Source organism: Chamaea fasciata, unplaced genomic scaffold, assembly GCF_029207755.1.
Source record: "Chamaea fasciata isolate MVZ Bird 193981 ecotype frontalis unplaced genomic scaffold, bChaFas1.0.hap1 SCAF_5, whole genome shotgun sequence".
In the NCBI taxonomy this organism is placed as follows: Eukaryota; Metazoa; Chordata; class Aves; order Passeriformes; family Sylviidae; genus Chamaea; species Chamaea fasciata.
Window position 1 is genome coordinate 25,736,432 of NW_027094090.1, and position 17,500 is coordinate 25,753,931.

General features: G+C 35.3%; 1 protein-coding gene across 1 annotated transcript in view; it reads right to left on the reverse strand.

The window, feature by feature from the left end:
- FOXP2 (forkhead box P2) overlaps positions 1-17,500 on the reverse strand; it is a 403,818-nt gene that overhangs the window by 48,343 nt on the left and 337,975 nt on the right. Inside the window, exons 8-12 of the mRNA XM_066183059.1 lie at positions 12,565-12,702; positions 11,184-11,378; positions 9,515-9,686; positions 4,419-4,632; positions 2,686-2,790 (exon numbers count right to left, since the gene is read on the reverse strand). Coding sequence (XP_066039156.1) covers positions 2,686-2,790; positions 4,419-4,632; positions 9,515-9,686; positions 11,184-11,378; positions 12,565-12,702 — 824 coding nt within the window. The remainder of the gene's footprint in view (positions 1-2,685; positions 2,791-4,418; positions 4,633-9,514; positions 9,687-11,183; positions 11,379-12,564; positions 12,703-17,500) is intronic.

Genomic DNA, 17,500 nt, shown 5'->3' on the forward strand with positions numbered 1-17,500 from the left:
ATACCATCTTTCAAAGACAGAAATATAAACTGTGGGTTTGTGTCTGTAGTTGAGGGATAAAAAAGAAAGCATATGGGTTTAGCTTTTGTTACATATACAGAAATTTACCATGCAGAAGATTCGCTGCACTTTCTTGAACCATTGCGTATTTTCAAGCATTAATCTAGTTTCACTTAAGGTGAAATTTCTTGAGCCATTCAGAATACCTGAAAAGAATTGTGGCTAATTGGAATGTCCTCAAATTACCTTAAAAATAGAAAAAAATCCTATTGGATTAAAAAAAAAAAAAAAAAAAAAAAAAAAAAAAAAAAAGAATGGTGAAAATGTCTTTTTGTAGCTTTACATCATTTATTGAAAGTTATTTGTCACTTCACCCTTAATCAGTTCTCTGATTAGCCAAGTGAAGGCAAGCGCTTGTTTTCTGTCCTAATCCTCCTTCTTGGAGCCTCTGCTTTTTGTTCTTTTTTAAGATCAAGCAGTTAGGTAAACCATTTTCTGAGCAGAAGTTGCAGTTCACTTCATAAACCAGGCATTCTTCAAAGTTGTCATAAGCATATTACAAAAATACAGACTACTAGACTGGGGTAGAGTACCTTATCAATATTTCATTTGGGTACAATATACTTGCATTAACTCTCTTAACACAGGTATCATATTGTTTCAAGTCAGAGAACCTGAAGCATCGCAACAAAGATTAGACTAAGAGCAAAGCCTTGAAAACTACAGCCATTAGTCCTGTCATCCCCTATAAAGTTAATGGGTTGGAAAAATGGTCAATCTTTGGACTAAAAGTTGATATTTAATTGAAAGAAAATGTTTTTTAATTGTAATGGGGATTTTGCATTACTGTGAACTTGAAAAGAAACTAAAGAATTATAATGCAAGGTTATGTATTGATTTCCACCTTAACATTAGTGTAAAATGAAGGAATATTTCTATTTCATAAACAAACTCTCCTATTCAGCATCATGACTTCTCATTTGTTTTAAGGGCACAGTAAACAGACTTGAATGAAAAGAAGAAATAATAAAATATTCTCAGATAGCTTCTGCTGATGTATAGGAGAAAAAGCCATGACACTGCTCTAAACCCTGATTGCTTCTGTACCAGAATTACAAAGATGCTATGTGTCACTTTCATATTTTCCAGGGTTATTTGGTTCAGGAAAGCAAGAGCATCTGTAAACCTGGCACTACACTGCCTTAATCAAAATGGTTTTACTGATCATGGATTATAACAAGAGACCTGACATAATGGATGTGCAAAGTCTGCCCAAAGAATTAGCATCACTATAGGCTAGATGGATGGACGTATTCAGGAAATGTAGTTTTTCTTGAAAAGGAAAATGCTTAAGCTAAATGAGTTTAAATTCTTCTTATTAATAATACTTAGAACACTACATTGAATTTGGGAGATTTCATTTTCCTTTTAATACAAACTTATGTAAATCAGGTTCTTTTAAATCCTATACAGTTTTCTTTAATAATAAGCCATTGTTTAGACATTCCACTTAAAGCACTAATAAACAAAAATTTGTCAGGAGTGATACCTACATACAATTTGCAAGTCAATATAAGTTACTTAATTTAAAACTGAAAGACAGAGTAAGCATTGCAAATACTTTATGAATAGTATTGCCATAATTCTATTATAAAAGTTATTGTAATACTGAGTGGTTATGGTCTGCTGTTAAGGTGCTTCTGTTATATACCCCATAGTCTGCCATTTGTAAACACATCTTTTTGATGTTTCTGCCAACATCCTGGCAACAAAGCAGTGCAATTTCAAATGAGCTAATTAACTTAATTGTTGATGAAGCATGAAACAGTTCATTCACCCTGTTAGCTGCACCATGACAACATAAGAGTCTCAGCCCCTGAAGTTACTCATCTATATAAGCCTATCTGTAGCTTTCCATAAAGATCTATTGCATGCCAAATGAGTATGGCTCTTCTAACAAAGACCAGTCCATAATGTACATAGGTAGCAAATCAGTGCTGTTGTTGAAAATCCAAATGAACACAGAAATACTAATAAATACTTTGAAATAAATAAAAAGGAAAAACTGCAGAAACCCATTGCAGTTTGAAGCTGCAGATGAAAAGGAAAAGCTGGGTCACGTATTTCCTAAATGCTCTGATTTAGAAAATAGCTGGCTAAACCAAATGCTGAAAAAGCAATGACATCACTTTTCAGTCCTGAGAGGTGCAAACCCACCTGTACACTGTGGGGTTTTTTTCTATGTATCTTGTGCACATGCAAGAACAAAAGCAAAAATAGATTAGCAAGTGAGAGTTAAATGGTCATGCTTAGGCCTTTGTGCTTTTTTATTTATACTATACACAGTAATTCCCACTTCACACAAACTGTCAGAATTTAAAATGTGCTTTTTCATACTCTTACTATCCAATTTAAAATCTAAAGCATCTCTTCAAATTTTCTGAGGCTCCATTTCAGTAAAGGATAATAAGAGGATTAAACACTGTGCTATTGAAAGGCCTGCAAAAGTGTTCGACATGAAAGAAAGGATAACAATTTGACCCTCTGCCGATAGCCTCGATTATCCAGTTGCTTGAAATACACACAAAAAAATCTCTGATACGGTTTACAGTAAAACTTTGTTTGCCGTCTTTCACTTTCCCTTGCCTTGAACAATTTTGTACCAACGAATGAAAATCCACCTACTTTAAAAATTGTCCAAAATCTTCACAAACGCTTTCACAGCCAGGCCATTTGCAAACTCCATGACCATAGAGAGTATGGGAGGCCCCAGTCTCCTCATGTGACGAGCTGCAGCAAAAGAATAAGGCATCAGATTCATCTCAAAAGCCATAATCGTTGGAGGCTGCTAGCGCCTGTCAGGTTACGATCAGTGACAAACAGGTCAAAACAGGTCAATTTAGCTCAGAGCAGTCAGAAAAATTTAATCGTTCTATTGAATAGTTCAACTGCCAAGGCTAGATGATGTTCCAATTAGAGAAGAAATAGAGCCAAAGATGACTGTTAATAAAGGATGAAAAAATAAGATGACTGTATAATACCGTATGCTAATTATGCCATATGACCTTGGTGTAACATTTACCTATAAATAAAAAATACACTCAGAACTGATCAATTCTGAGTATAAATATTAAAGACTGACAGTCAGAATTTCTGAATATTGTGGATGTTAAAAAATATTTGAATTTTCCGTTCGATGTGTATAAATATAAAGTTGCTACCATTAATAAATATTTTTGTTCACAAGCATTGCTTTCATTAACTACGTAGCTTCATAAAAATCCCTAGCTGTCCTCCATGCCTTTTCCTGGAGCCTTCAAATAATTTTGCAATTGTTTCATCCATGATGAGTTATCAAAGAAATTCAGGGAATTATTCTGTGGATATGGGCAACATCCTGAAGCAAAGAACCATTCCATGAGATATAACCACAAAAGTAATACTAACTAAAAGTACTACTATAAAGGTATTCAGATTTTTAAATAATACAAAATAATGACGGAAAACTGTTCTCACAATCATATGAGGATGAGAGACACTTAAATCATAGTCTCGTAAGTATTAAAATAATTGAATGGAAAATTTATTTGAAAATAAAATTTCTTACAATTTAGGTTATATAGATACAATTAAATTTCATCTTATATTGAGATCATCTTTATCTCACTACAATACATTTATATCTCACTACAATATATTTATTGGTGTTACAGATACTATATAGTCTTGCATTTAATCCATTACTTGAAATTAAGGAACAGTAAATAATATCTGTCAATGTGTCTGAAAAATTATTTTAACTTCATCCAATGGTAGAATTTCAATGTATTACACTAACAACATCAAAAATTTGTACAATATATGTCAACTTCATTACTGTCATGCATAAAAGACAGGAAATTTAGTGGTTCTTTTCACAAGAAACAAACAACATGAGAGCTGCTTAAATATACTGTTTTGAAGCATTTTTAACATAGAAGCTTTGAACTGAATTACAGCCTTGACAACTCATATAGATGTATTTTGTCAATGAAACCAGGAGTGTGATTCAACAGTAAGGGCCTGACTGCCAGGTGTTGTAAACATGAATGAAACTATGCACCTACAGAAGTGCCCACAAGTGTGCACTTCCACCTCTACACCAGCCCACTTGATTCTCTGATTTCTAACTTTTATCCAAACTACCATTTCATGAGTTATAAAAGCACATGCAGGTAATAATGTTGTGTCTGCACAGTTAGACATCATTACTGAAAATTATGCCCTATGGATAAACAATTCTGGAAGATCAGTTTTCCATGATCTCTTAAGTAACCTCTATTAAGTGTTATTTTTTGATTGGAAATCATGTGAGTTAAGACGTTATACAACCACTTCATGTCAAAGGATAAGCACAGTTGAAATCTCATCAGAATTACCTGTCTCGCCTTGCATTTAGAACTGAAGACTGTCCATTCACTATGGAATGATGAGTTATTGGTGGTGATGCTTTGGAAGTGGTGGAGGAGGTAGTAGAGGAGGAATTGTTAGTAGTGAGGTCTAGCCCTCCATGTTTAATGCCATTGTCTTCCATACTGTGAACTCCAGTCACTTCTTTCCATAACTGCTGAATCTCAGCAGGACTTAAGCCAGCTATAAAATGAAAGAGAGCCCCACTAATATAACAAAATAAAGCGTATCATATAATGAGCTCAGTGTTATTAATGGATTAACACCAACAATAAAGCTGATGCTGTTTTACCAGCACAATCAACATGTACTAAAGCATAAATTCATAAATTCGTAAATCCATAAATTCATAAACAGGAAAAAAAAAAAGAGCTTAAACTTGCTCTCTTCTCCACTTGCAGTCTGGAAACTTGTAGTTTCCAGGATTCATCCTAGGTCACAAAAAGCAATGTCTTGTTAAATGTATTTATACATATATGTTAGGGTTTGGCTCAATTTTGCATGAAGTCATTATGGTACAATATGCTTCTGCCTGAAGTAAAGACTACAAAACACAGGCAAGAGAAGGGCTGTGAGCATTGTCTTATCTTGCCACTGAACTGATACAAAACCAGATTTTGAAAGATGAAGAGTTCATCAGAAATATATACACCTTCTGTCACTGCCAGACCTTGCAAGTTTGACATATCACTTTTAAAGAATACTAGATTAAATACAGAAAAGAATGTGAAAGCCAGAGATCTTGTGATTTCAAAGCCAGGTTCCTCAACCTGACATGGTTTGTACCAGAGGTATCTTAAAATCTGTCATCTGTATTTCATCCCAACAACCAAAATTAGGTAACACATGGTCATGGTATCTAGAGCTGCTGGAATGCAAAATGCTGATGCTGTTTTAATCAAAATATTGTGGGTTTTTTTTGTTTTTGTTTTTTTGTTTTTTTGGGGGTTTTTTTTGAAAGAGCTCACATTTCTGGTCCTGAAAAGTACTAGAAAGCATCTGTTCATTCAAAATTTTGAGTATAAAAAAAAAAATGAGTAGTTTTTTTGGTTAATAAGATACAGTAGAAAGATTTAAAGACTGTTTTTTACTGTTTGACAAATCTATTTATTAGATAATTTTTTATTTGGTGAACATATAAACTCAGACTACTGAAAGACATTCAACAAAAGGTTATGAAAAACCACAGGAAGTTCCTTAATACTTTTCAGTAGCCACCTCACCATGAAGTATTCAAAGCTATTAAAAATAGATTAGTAGTTATTTACAGAAATATTAATTTCTGGAGGAAGTGTGGAAACAAAGTGGGTGGAGGAGTATTTTTTTTTTTAATTATGAAAGTAGCTCATTTTTAGACTACTGCTTTGAGTCCTGCTTCTTTACCTTAGACACCAACAGCCATTGGCAAACTCAGCTAAGGAAAAAGTTTAAAAGAGTTGATTGCAAGTCCTAAAACGGGAGTTTATATCATATTTATATAGCAAAAAACCTAGGTTTTAAGGAAGCAAGCAAAGAAGCCAGGCTCTAATTTATTGCATTAGAGAGATGGGTAACGGGAGTGATGGTAATACTGGCTGTAATTGTTTAATGAAGGTAAGTAATTACTGCTGAGTTCATGAGGGATGTTCCAGCAACACTGCAAAAAACCCACTTTAGTGTTGTAAATAACAGTTACCGGCAAATACAATCACAAATTGAAATGAAATAATGTATTCATTTAGGTGGCACTGTATACAACATACATTATTTACTTCAAGGTCTTTCTCCTGCTGTTGAAAAAAATAAACTAATGCTGTACTGACAAAAAAAAAGAAATCCAAGATTAAAACCATCTGGTTAGGTAATCAGATATTATGTCTTCTAGTGAGAGGAATTTAATTTGAGATCATCAGACTCTGGGTCCTGTGTGAGCTGAGTGGGAGCTGCCCCACAAGCTGAGTGAATGTAGGAGGGCTGTGAGCAGCTGCAGCAAAAGTCTCTCCCATGGGCAGGGATATCCTGCCTGTCTGGGCATCTGCTGGGCAGACCCTTCTGCTGTGGATGGAGCTGTGCCTCCAGGCTGCCTAGCTCACCTAGGCTTTCTTTTAAAGCAGAAAGAAATTTCTCTCTAGGCTCAGGCTGGTTAATTTTACCACTTCTTCAGAGGACCCTGAAAGGCTGCCTTTTAGGATGAAAGGATTGAGGACAGGCACTTAAAAAGTATAAAGTTAATACGCGAATTAGTAATTAATTGTAAATTATGGCAATTTTCTAGTTTCTGCGTCTAAAAAACAACTCTCTTTTTACTGAACGCTTGTGAAATGGCTGACAGACATTTCAGCCTGGATGTAAAAGTAGGGTAAGTTTTAAAGTTTCATAGGCTGTCACAACCTTTAAAATACCCTTCCCACAATATATTAAAAGGGAAAGGATCAAAAAGGGGACCAAGAGTGGAATAAAAATTACAGACTATAATAAAAAGGTCAAATACTGATTTCCTACGAAATTTACAAACACCAAGAATTTAGGGATTTAAATAATACTTTCATAACTCTTTTAACCTCTATCTACTCTATTTTTATGTTTCAATAAATGTTTAATAAAACAATCACTTATAAAAACCATCCATGCAACTTTTCCAAAGTGGACCAATCAAGACTTGGGGTTTTGGTGGTTTTTTGTTGGTTTAGTTTGTTCGGGTTTTTTACTGCTGTGATTTACAGTTCTTCGCATTTAACTAGCATCAGCGCAGCAATACATGGAAGTAACTCACAGCAAATCACTGGTTTTGGATACACCATAGTAAAGACCAGGTAACAAAATAGATGCCAAAACACCTATTACATCTTATTTGTGATGCCTGACCATCAAGAAAATACGGGAAACATTCCTGTTCTTTAAAGGCAGACACTATACTTGAAGTATACATTTATAAACACTATACTGTTTATATATGCAAACCTCACAGCTGTACTTCTAAGATACATCTTTTCACACTATCAAATTTAAACCCCTTTGCCAATAATAATTTGTGGTTTACGGGACCCTATATAACCAATAACTTACAAACACAAATACCCTGTGCTACTTTCAGTATTCTAGCTATCTATGTAACTAAGCAAACTGGATGGATGCATATAAAAAATTTGTGTTACACATGTAAACCCTTCTGCATAACTATCTCACAGTAAAGTAGAAGCAGAAAACCATACTTTTACCGCATCCAGCATGTATTACCTTAATTCAATTCTGAAGGTTTAATTTAAAAATGGAAAAAATAAATATCTGTGTGTAATTCATTATTATGAAAAAAACATCAAGGCAAAAGCAAAAATGAGATTAATTTACTTCAACAATAACAATCCATATATATTTTAACTTTAAAAATTTTAATTTCTTGTTTCTTTATTATCAATCTTTTTTGTCATGAGTTCAGTTGGACGTAATTCTTTGAGTAAAAGAAAAATGTAAAAAGAAAGTTCTTTGAAAGAACTGTTTACTCCTACAAACTATTAAAAAAGGGTTTTTTCTCTGTTTTTATAGTAGAAATAGATGAATGAGTGTTGCATTAAAACAATGAATATCAATGCAACAGGGTAGGAGTGCTGAGGGAAATCTACGGGGACAGCTTAATGTGAGAGAAAACCTAAGGAATTCCTCTAGCAACAGATGGCACAAGAGGAGATTGCAAAAGGTAAAGCAATTCAGAGGGAAGCTGTGTTTCATGCTTTTTTTGACTCTGGTCCAGGCCAATTGTACAAAAAGAAACAGCATTACCAGTCTCTCATCTCCAGATTTATGAATCAACTTGTTTCCCCACTGGTATTTTATTTTGTGTAGTAGGACTTGTTTTTGTTGTGGCCTTTACAACTTTAGATATGCTTGTGTCATAGTTTTTATACACAATTTTTTGACACAATGAAATTAATTTTGTATTTATTTGTAATCTCTGATTTTCTGGTCGTTTCGGTTTATTCTTTTGGTTTGTTTTGGTTTGAGGTTTTGGGGGGTTTTTTAGATCATTGTCTATATACTGTGTACTCTGCTTTTGCTCATCTGATTTCTGAGGCTTCAATTTCATACTAGATATCTGGTGGAGGAACAAGTTACGTGCATAAAGACCAATTGAGAATAACATTACCTGTCATGAACATGGTCTAAACAACGCTCAATTCAGGACTGGGGTATCAGAGATCAGATTATTGTGTAATTTTATGACAGACACTTAGCTCAACTCTCTATGGTAAAACAAACAGAAACACATACCTCACAGGTTACAGACAGAGCCCCCCAGATGGGAAGACTTTTACCTTATCTTAAAATGTAAGCAGCATTTATCTCCACGTTAATTTACGTTTCAAAAGTGTGTGCCCTATTTTTCTTTCACGTAGTGGAGTTTGAGCTCATTTTCATCATTGAGAAATTGTGATCAAAGTGACAAAAGGAATTTTTTTTTTTTTCGAAAAGTCTTTATGGTTATTTGTCAGTCACAATGCATTTCTATTGGAATCACCACCTTCAAGACTTGTTGTTCTATTTAACCTATTTAACAGAAAGGAATAAAAAAGAAAATAAATCCTAAGGATTGTCCCTAAATTCACTTGTCACGAATTGAAGATTCAAAGTGCTTTTCAATGCCAAACACTTTATTTTCTTAGAAGAAAAAGAAAAGAAAGTGAGCTTTTGAATGGCTTTAACATCACTGTCAGATGTATTTTATACCTGTTTGTTTATATTAAATGAAAAAACATTCCACTAAATCAGATTTCAGTGATTCTTCCGAGAAAAGCAATGATGCTTGAATTGTGCTGCTATTAGAAACTGTTTTCAGCACGTAAGCTCAATAAATATGCACCTTCCATCTAGGAAAAAAACCTAAAAAGCTGCCTTTATTTTTCCAATAGAGTATGCTGTAAAATTTATTGGCGTCTAGAAAATTTGGTAATATGAATAATAAAGTTTCAATTACAAAGTATACTTAAGTGTCATAACAGGAAACTTCTGAAGTTCAGAAGTTCAGATGCAAATGGAATGGTTAAGAAGTTGCGAATTTAGAAATTTCTCCTGTCATATATTACTGAAATACCTTGTGGCAGAGACTGGACAGGAAGAGCAGACTGGCCAGGTGGGATGGAAATGAGTCCCTGACGCTGAAGGTTCAGCAGATGTTGCTGCTGCTGAAGTTGTTGCATCTGGAGGAGCTGCTGCTGGAAGACAAGCTGCTGGGCTGCCAACTGCTGCTGCTGCTGCTGCTGTTGCTACAAAGAGAACGGGGGGAAAAAAAGAAAAAGCAAATGCAGCAAAAAGTGAAGCATGCAGTAAAGGCTAGAAAGCCAAAAACATAAAACCAACTTCTTTCTTTTTAATCTCAGTTATTAAATAATAATGCTATTTGTAGAATACTCAGGCAGTGAAAGTGTTTGAAATTTTCTATTATTTTCATTTAAGCCATTAGGTTTTAGGGAAAATGGCAAGATACACTTAATGACACACTAAAGAAAAGGGTCAAGAAAAGTATATAACAGCTATTTCAAATGAAAAAAAGAGCTCAGCTCATGGCAGATGATAACAAATTTATCTATGCTAAACGTATAACTTTTTACAGCAGTCTGTGATTTGAAGGCACTCTTGTTTTTCCAATTGACTAAGTTTGGTCTGCAGTGGCCCATGAACATGGTCTCCAGTGATCTATTAGTAAACTGGGATGTAGCCTTCCTTTCACTGGCCTGTTAGCTCACTCTCTTTTCATGTTGGAATATATTACAAGGAGCATGACATTCAAGGCAACGAAATGCCCTATTATGGAGCAAAAGTACAGGTTCCAATTTTTTGAGGCATTTCAAGACAAACTTGAGTCTACAAAGACTCAGGAGGGTATGAGAAGGCAGTCACACTTCAGAAAAAGACAAGCTGCTGTGGAAGACCTTTCCTTTCTAGTTTGGGGAAAAGAGAAATTTCTGATGCGCTCACTGGAAAACAGACTGCATAATGGAGCAAGTCATGTGGATTTCCCAGAGCCTCCGGAGAAATAAGGGAGCAATTTCTATTCCGTAGTTGATGGCTGTCTGAAATTCTATTCACAAATCCAAACAGAAACAAAGCCTCAGGAGGTCACAACTGCTTCCTCGACGTTTGCATAATGGGCAGCTTGAAGACAACGTCTAGGATACCTGCTGATCAATTTAACTACTTCAACATGTTTTGTTTGTATTCTGTTTATATTTGATGCAGTTTGCTGACAAGTGCAAGCTAGGCCTGAGAAACCCACTTGTCAGGTTGATTTATGAGCACATCAAACTGTAACTTTCTACTCGCCACTTCAAACCTACAGTAGCAGTTCATTAATCAGGGGCCTATGACTTTGAAATCTGTGCTCAATCGCTCTTTTTCAGCCATGGACTAAATTTGCATGCTCTCTGAGCTGTGCCACTGAGCAAAGTAAGGCTCCTTCCCCAATACAGATTGCCTGTGAATACAAGATAATCAGTACAGAGTCCACCACACAGTTTGTTCTTTGCACACTCAGATTCATTAGTGAACATTAGACGACAGTAGGACTAGACTGCTCAAATCCTATGTCTCAGAAAGGGGAGCAGGAGAATTATACCAGCACTGCTATTAAGCCCAGTAAAAATATAAGAACGAATCTTTGATAGCTGCATCCTTGCTATAGGAAAAGATCTAAACTGTTCTTGTCTTTTCCAAGCTTCTGACAGCTCAGACTAGTGTGCATCAGCAAGGGTCTTAGCTCCTACCTCTTTCGCTTGCTTTCCTGGATGCTGTTGCTGCTGCTGCTGCTGCTGCTGCTGCTGTTGTTGCTGTTGTTGCTGTTGCTGCTGCTGCTGTTGTTGCTGCTGTTGTTGCTGTTGCTGCTGCTGTTGCTGCTGCTGCTGCAAAAGCTGAAGATGTAACTGCTCTTGCTGTTTCTTGTAAAACTCTTGTAGTTGTTGCTGAATAAACCATTTTGACTTTAATAAATAAAGGCAAAAGTTTCAAGTATTATAAATCTCCTAAACTCTTCTAGATTGGCATATGGTAGCGTAGCCATTAAGTATCACCTCATAACAAAAAATGTGATTTGAAGAGGCAGATCTACATACATTTTTTTCCAAGGCGGTTCTGAAATTTTCCAATGCAGATTCCAAAATATCCTAAACAGAAGGGTATAGAAAATCTGTATTCTAAAGGGAATGCAAGAGCCAAATTAACTCCTCAAATAACTACACCTAAGTTCCTTACATGTCCTATATAACAAATCAGAAGCTGCACTCATCCACTCGCAAGAAACCTACAAGTCACTAAGGCCAAACAAAACTGTCTGCTACTGAGGGGAAAAAAGTAATTAATCTGTCAATCTGCTTAGCAGGATGCTGGATTCACAACTGAAGGTGAATTGCCTGTAATGATCATGGTACTGGATATTAAAATGTTTAAGCATACAGTTCAGTGACTGAGCTACGACTATGACAAACAGACACATCGTTTTCTGCATGCACCCAAAGCATGCACCCAAAAATTCACTCTGCGTTACACCAAGGCACTGATTACTGACGCTATTATTGTTGTACGAATAACAAGTTCACTTATTCTTCAATTAGCTGACAGATTTTGTGCTAAGGAAAACAGCAACCTTCTCCTCCTCCTTTTTAGCCTTATCTGGGGCAAATTTTTAGTTATGTAAAAAAACAAAATAAAAAACCTTTTCCCTAGATGAAACAAGCTGTTAAGTTCAAATTTCATAACCGCATACCATTTATGTGACTAAAGGGAGCACTACAGTGTTATGAATTTTAAAGCAACAATTATCTACAACTCTATTTGCACTTCCTTTGGCAGGTCCACAATTAAAATGTGCCCAAGCGCTTGAAAATTTAAACATCAATTTGTTTGGTATTTGTAATGCATCTGCCACTGCTGCTGTTGCTGGTTTTAATATAATATTGAATGTTTCACAGTGCAATTTCACACTTCCACAATTAAGAAAAAATAAATTTGGAGACTGAGAAGTTTCATGTTTATTTTCATTCTTTTTGGTGTAAAAAGCAATGAAATTTTACAAAATAAGACCCATAAAATCTGGTTGACATTTGTGTGAATGCCCTGTGCTAACAGTCCAAAGCAGGTAACACACATTACCTGCTGCAACATAACTGCTTGCTGCTGCTGGAGAAGTGCTTGAAGCTGCTGCGGAGACAACACTTGCTGCTGGAGAATCTGCTGCATTTGCTGAGGGGTGATCACCTGGGGAGTCATCATGGCCACTGACACAGGCACCTGCACAGGGAAAGAAAGATATCATCGTCAAACACATTTTACTTTGCCTGCACTACAGCAATACATCTTTTTTATTTTGTTCCAAAGATGGACCATAATTTTTTACATAGTATTTATCACTGTAAAGTTCCAGTTTCAGTCAGAATCTGTTATTTTAAGGCCACAGTACTGTGGCACTCTATTTCCAGAGGCATCAGTTTCGATAAGATTCAAGCTTTATGTTCTGCATCTCTTATGTATTCCTGCAAGAAATTTAAGCATTGGCTAGTACAAATGTGTATTTAAAAATAAATGATCACATGGCAGGGCTCTCAACACTTCATAATCAATCATCTTATCAAGTGTCATAATGTTACAAATAGAAAAATCTATTGAGACTGTTTCAAAGGATATGATTAAGACAGACAGCAAAATAAGTATCTTTAAGCAGTAAATGTTTTCCACAATAAAGACACTTAGCCTAAAAAAATTTTTGCGTAATACATCACTTCAGTAGAAGAAAAACTTTCTTGCTTGGCTAGTCTTTTAAGAAGGTCTGATTTATACAGGAATAAAAACGTCATGGACAAATCAGAATACACAGCAAGGATTGCCACCTCAGCCACCGGGTCTCTGCAGAGAGAATAGTGTTCTCAGCATTCCTAACTGAAAAGCAAAAGTTGGGAAACCTTGGCATTAGATTTCTAGTTCTTCCACTAAACTCTAAGAATGCATTTTTGTGTAGGTGCTGTTTTGGACATGGCTTTCCTTTCCGCTTGTTATACAGTGAGATCAAGTGCCAGCAAATGCATAAACACCCACATACACACATGTTCTCAGGAATATATGTGTGAGTTGGAAAGACACAGCAAGGATGTTTCATTGTCTGTGTAGGAGAGAAAAGTCCTATGAAAGAAGCTGGGGTTTTTGTCGAGCGCTGTGGCAGGCACACAATGTGAAAGCATTGCTCCAGCCACCCAGGACACGTTCAAACAGTTGTCAGCAAGCCAGGTTTCCACCCATGAAAAAGCAGCCACTCGCTTGTCTAGCAAAACTCAAATGTTTTTTCTGTATATAATATCAAGCTGGCATATAAATACTGCTTTGTGAGATGTTGTGGGACATTCCAGTCTTCTGTAAATCAGCAGAAATAATATTATTATTAATAAATTAAATCACGAGCCAGTTTTAGGAGGAAAAACTCTTTTAATGTTTCTATTACTTGAATCTATCCCGAAAGACTTTGTATAAATGAAACAGAGGAAAAAAGAAACACAAGTCCACTGAAATTTACTTTTAGAAGAAATTACCTCATATAATATTACACAGAATACCACTTTTCACACAATTCATCACAGCATAAACTATGGTCTTAAAACACTGACTAATTAAGAGTCTGAATATAAACATACCAGCCTTTACTAAAAAGTCTGATAATCTTTTGGCAAACATCAAATGAATTTTAAGAATAAAAATTCTGAAGGTTTTACTCTAAAATACAAATGGAAAAGACAAACCAGATTTCCACTCAGAAACTTGTGGGGAGGAATTTAAGCTCATCTACCCCTGTACTCCTTCCATTATCAACAGAATGAAGAAATTCTGAGCAAAGTATATCTGATTTAGTTTAGGGATTTGTTTTAACATGGAACTAAGCCCACACTGTGAATGTGCCTGTCTCTCTCCATGGAGTCCAGACTCCATTTGAGTAGACACCTAAATTTCAGATGATTAGTTCTGGTTGTTACACTTTGTAACATCTACTTTTGTAGCACTAGAAACACCACATATCTATACAATAATGTTTTATATTAAGTTTAGCAAGTACTAAAGGCAAGACAAACAGATTTTTACAACTTTGGGATGCATGAGCAAAGAATAAAATTCACTGACTAGAGTCACTGTTCAATTCCCTCTGAAGTCACCAAGAATTTCCTCTGTGTACTTGAGATCTGAATTTGTCTCCTTCTAACAATTTTATCTCAGTGATGCTATTCAACTACCACAGGTCACACAGATATAAGAAGGCAGAGATGAAGATGAACACTTTTACAATTAAACTATTACCTTTAACTTTTAAACCCTGCAAGAACTTTCCTAACACTTCCATGCTTACTATTATAATACGTACCAAAACACGAATATTTTGATCTAAACTGAGTGAAAAATCTTCCTAACTCTGTAACTGGCACTGGTTTGTTCATACTCTGTGCTAAACACTCCAGCCTGTAAGATGTTTAGCAAGACTCATGGTACCACAAGAGTCCTCTGTTCCTCAGTCTGAAATACAAATTCTCCTTCACCAGGCATATTACTGTTAGCTTTTGTAGTATCTGCTCTGAATCTCCCTAACTGTGTACATGCTCTTATACATGGAGACACACCTGCTTTGCAATATATTCTAACAGTTTTTCTGAAAAAAAATGTTTTTCCTGTAATTTTCAACAGTTCAACTGTATAAGTTAGAGAACTAATATACCTGTTTTTCAGGATGATAGCCAGAAGCATCTGAGAAAACTGGCAGTCAAGATCACCAGTAAAAATACAGATTTATGCACATAAGATTGTCTCCATAAGAATTTTATGCAATGATACATATGTGTGTATCATACCTGATACATATATTCTTTCCCACAGATAAAGGACAAGGCATTTTGAAAACTGCTTGAAATTTACATTAGCAGAACACATTAAGCAAAGAGATTTCTCTAACTGTCATTAGGTAACATAAATTGGTACATTTCACAGCCTTCAGTGATACACCAGACTGTACTTTATTTCTTACTGGCATAATGCTACTGTGCTATCTGGGTTGGAAGACTACCTGAAACCTGCTATTTTATGGCCAATTATATGCATTAGGTATATTTCTTTGATTTAATGTCTGTGTTTTCCAAGATTTCCAATATGATTTTACAAAAATGTAGCAGAGAGGCAATCTCTGACTCTTTTTCACAGAAATCTCTCTATGTATCCAGAATCAGTTCAGGTAGAGTGACCTAGCGAAAAGATAGGATTGCTCATTTGAGCGGGCCACAAGCTCCCCAAAATTCTTGATTAAACCTCTAATGAAAAACTGAAGTGACAAAGTAAAACATGATTTATAACTGCATCCTATGCATGACATCCTCAAAGACACTGAACTCCTAACTCTGCCATGAAGATGACTGGGTATGCAGTCCTACAAAACACAATGGGTGGGACAGCCTCTGAAGAACACACAAATCTATTGGCCCCATGATGGACCCAGATGGAGAGTCCATCATATTTTGAAGTTTCTCATGTTTTTGTTGCAGGCTAACCCCTATTTTTTGGATTAGTTTATAAATCCTACTAAATAAAATTCCACATATCTAAACAAACAATTTTTAACACATCTAAATGGCATTTCAGGCCAACAACTCTAAATTGCTTTATTACTGCAGGTGAATGTACAAATTAAAGAAAAGCTAGGACTCAGAATGAAAACACTGATATTGGAAATTGGATAGATGAACATGGATGCAAAAAAATGAAAACAGTACTCTTTGAAGAATGAATATTTGGGTTTATCCCAGATCAATTTAATAGAGAAATAGTGGAGCCTAAGGCTGTGAATTTAACACCACTCTTTTGTTGTACATTAAAATTTCAGCTTTAGCTGAAAAGAAGCTTCCCAGGTAAACAATCATCTATTGTTTCTATGAACTAAACGATAATAGGAACCAGACAAATTTATATTTTTACATGTTACCTATAAAATCATATTCTTAATGGCCAAAAGGACAAGTATTCTGCACCTGCAATAAGCATTTGCATTGTTCAGAAGCTTTGAAAAACTGCACATATATCTTCAAGAAGTGTTGACCAATCTCACCAAGTACAAACAGCAAAGACACACTATTTTTATTCCAAGTTCCTTGTATTTTGAAAGTCAGGTGCTGAGAATGAAAATTACAACAAACCCCTCCCTTAGTTTTCAGTGATTTTGAGGAGAGTCACAAAATCACATATATTAGTCATATTCAGAGCTGTTTTAAGATAGGTAGGAATTATTTCTTTTTTATAGACAGAGGAAACAAGTCACCACCTTCAAGTAATTAATCCAAAATCACATCATATTTTAAGTGACAGATCTGAGAATGGAACTGTTCCATAAGACAAGTCTCTCTGGCTTATTGAAAGATGTGTAATTGAACATTTAATGGAGATTCTTTCTGTAGGATCCTCCTTTCAAAAATAAATGTAGGTGTGAAACCACATACAGTAGAGGATCAGGCTTTTCAGCAGGTAAGAATTATTTTAAAAGATGAAACTGCTGCATTCCTTCTCTTCCTACTTTGGAATATGTGTAGTGTCTACCATAATAACAGCCTTTTGAATCTTCCTGGTACTATGATATTGAAAAGAGCTGAGAATAAACTGAGTGGTATTTGTAAGCTGTTCATAACTAGAGAACAAGAATACCTAATGATGCCTGTACACTGACAATATATACTGACAAATTTTCTGCAGTTTAGATAAGGTTACATGCTTCTTAAAATATAAATCTTGATACAAATTACTAAAGTTTATCAACAGAGAAACCCTAGGAGGTATGCAACAGGAAAAACAACGAAGTAAGAAAGATATATCTATCGTGTTCAGGGCTCCTGTTTTCCCTGTTTACAGTGGAATTTATTATTATTAATCTATCTACATTTTAATCAATTTAATATACTAGAGTGCACTTTGTTGTGTAATCCTGGTTTTTAGAACTTTATCTTTACAGCTTTTTTTTTTTTTTTTGTTATCAGACAGTTCTCCAATTACATGTAAACATTTTAGGAAAGATTAAAGT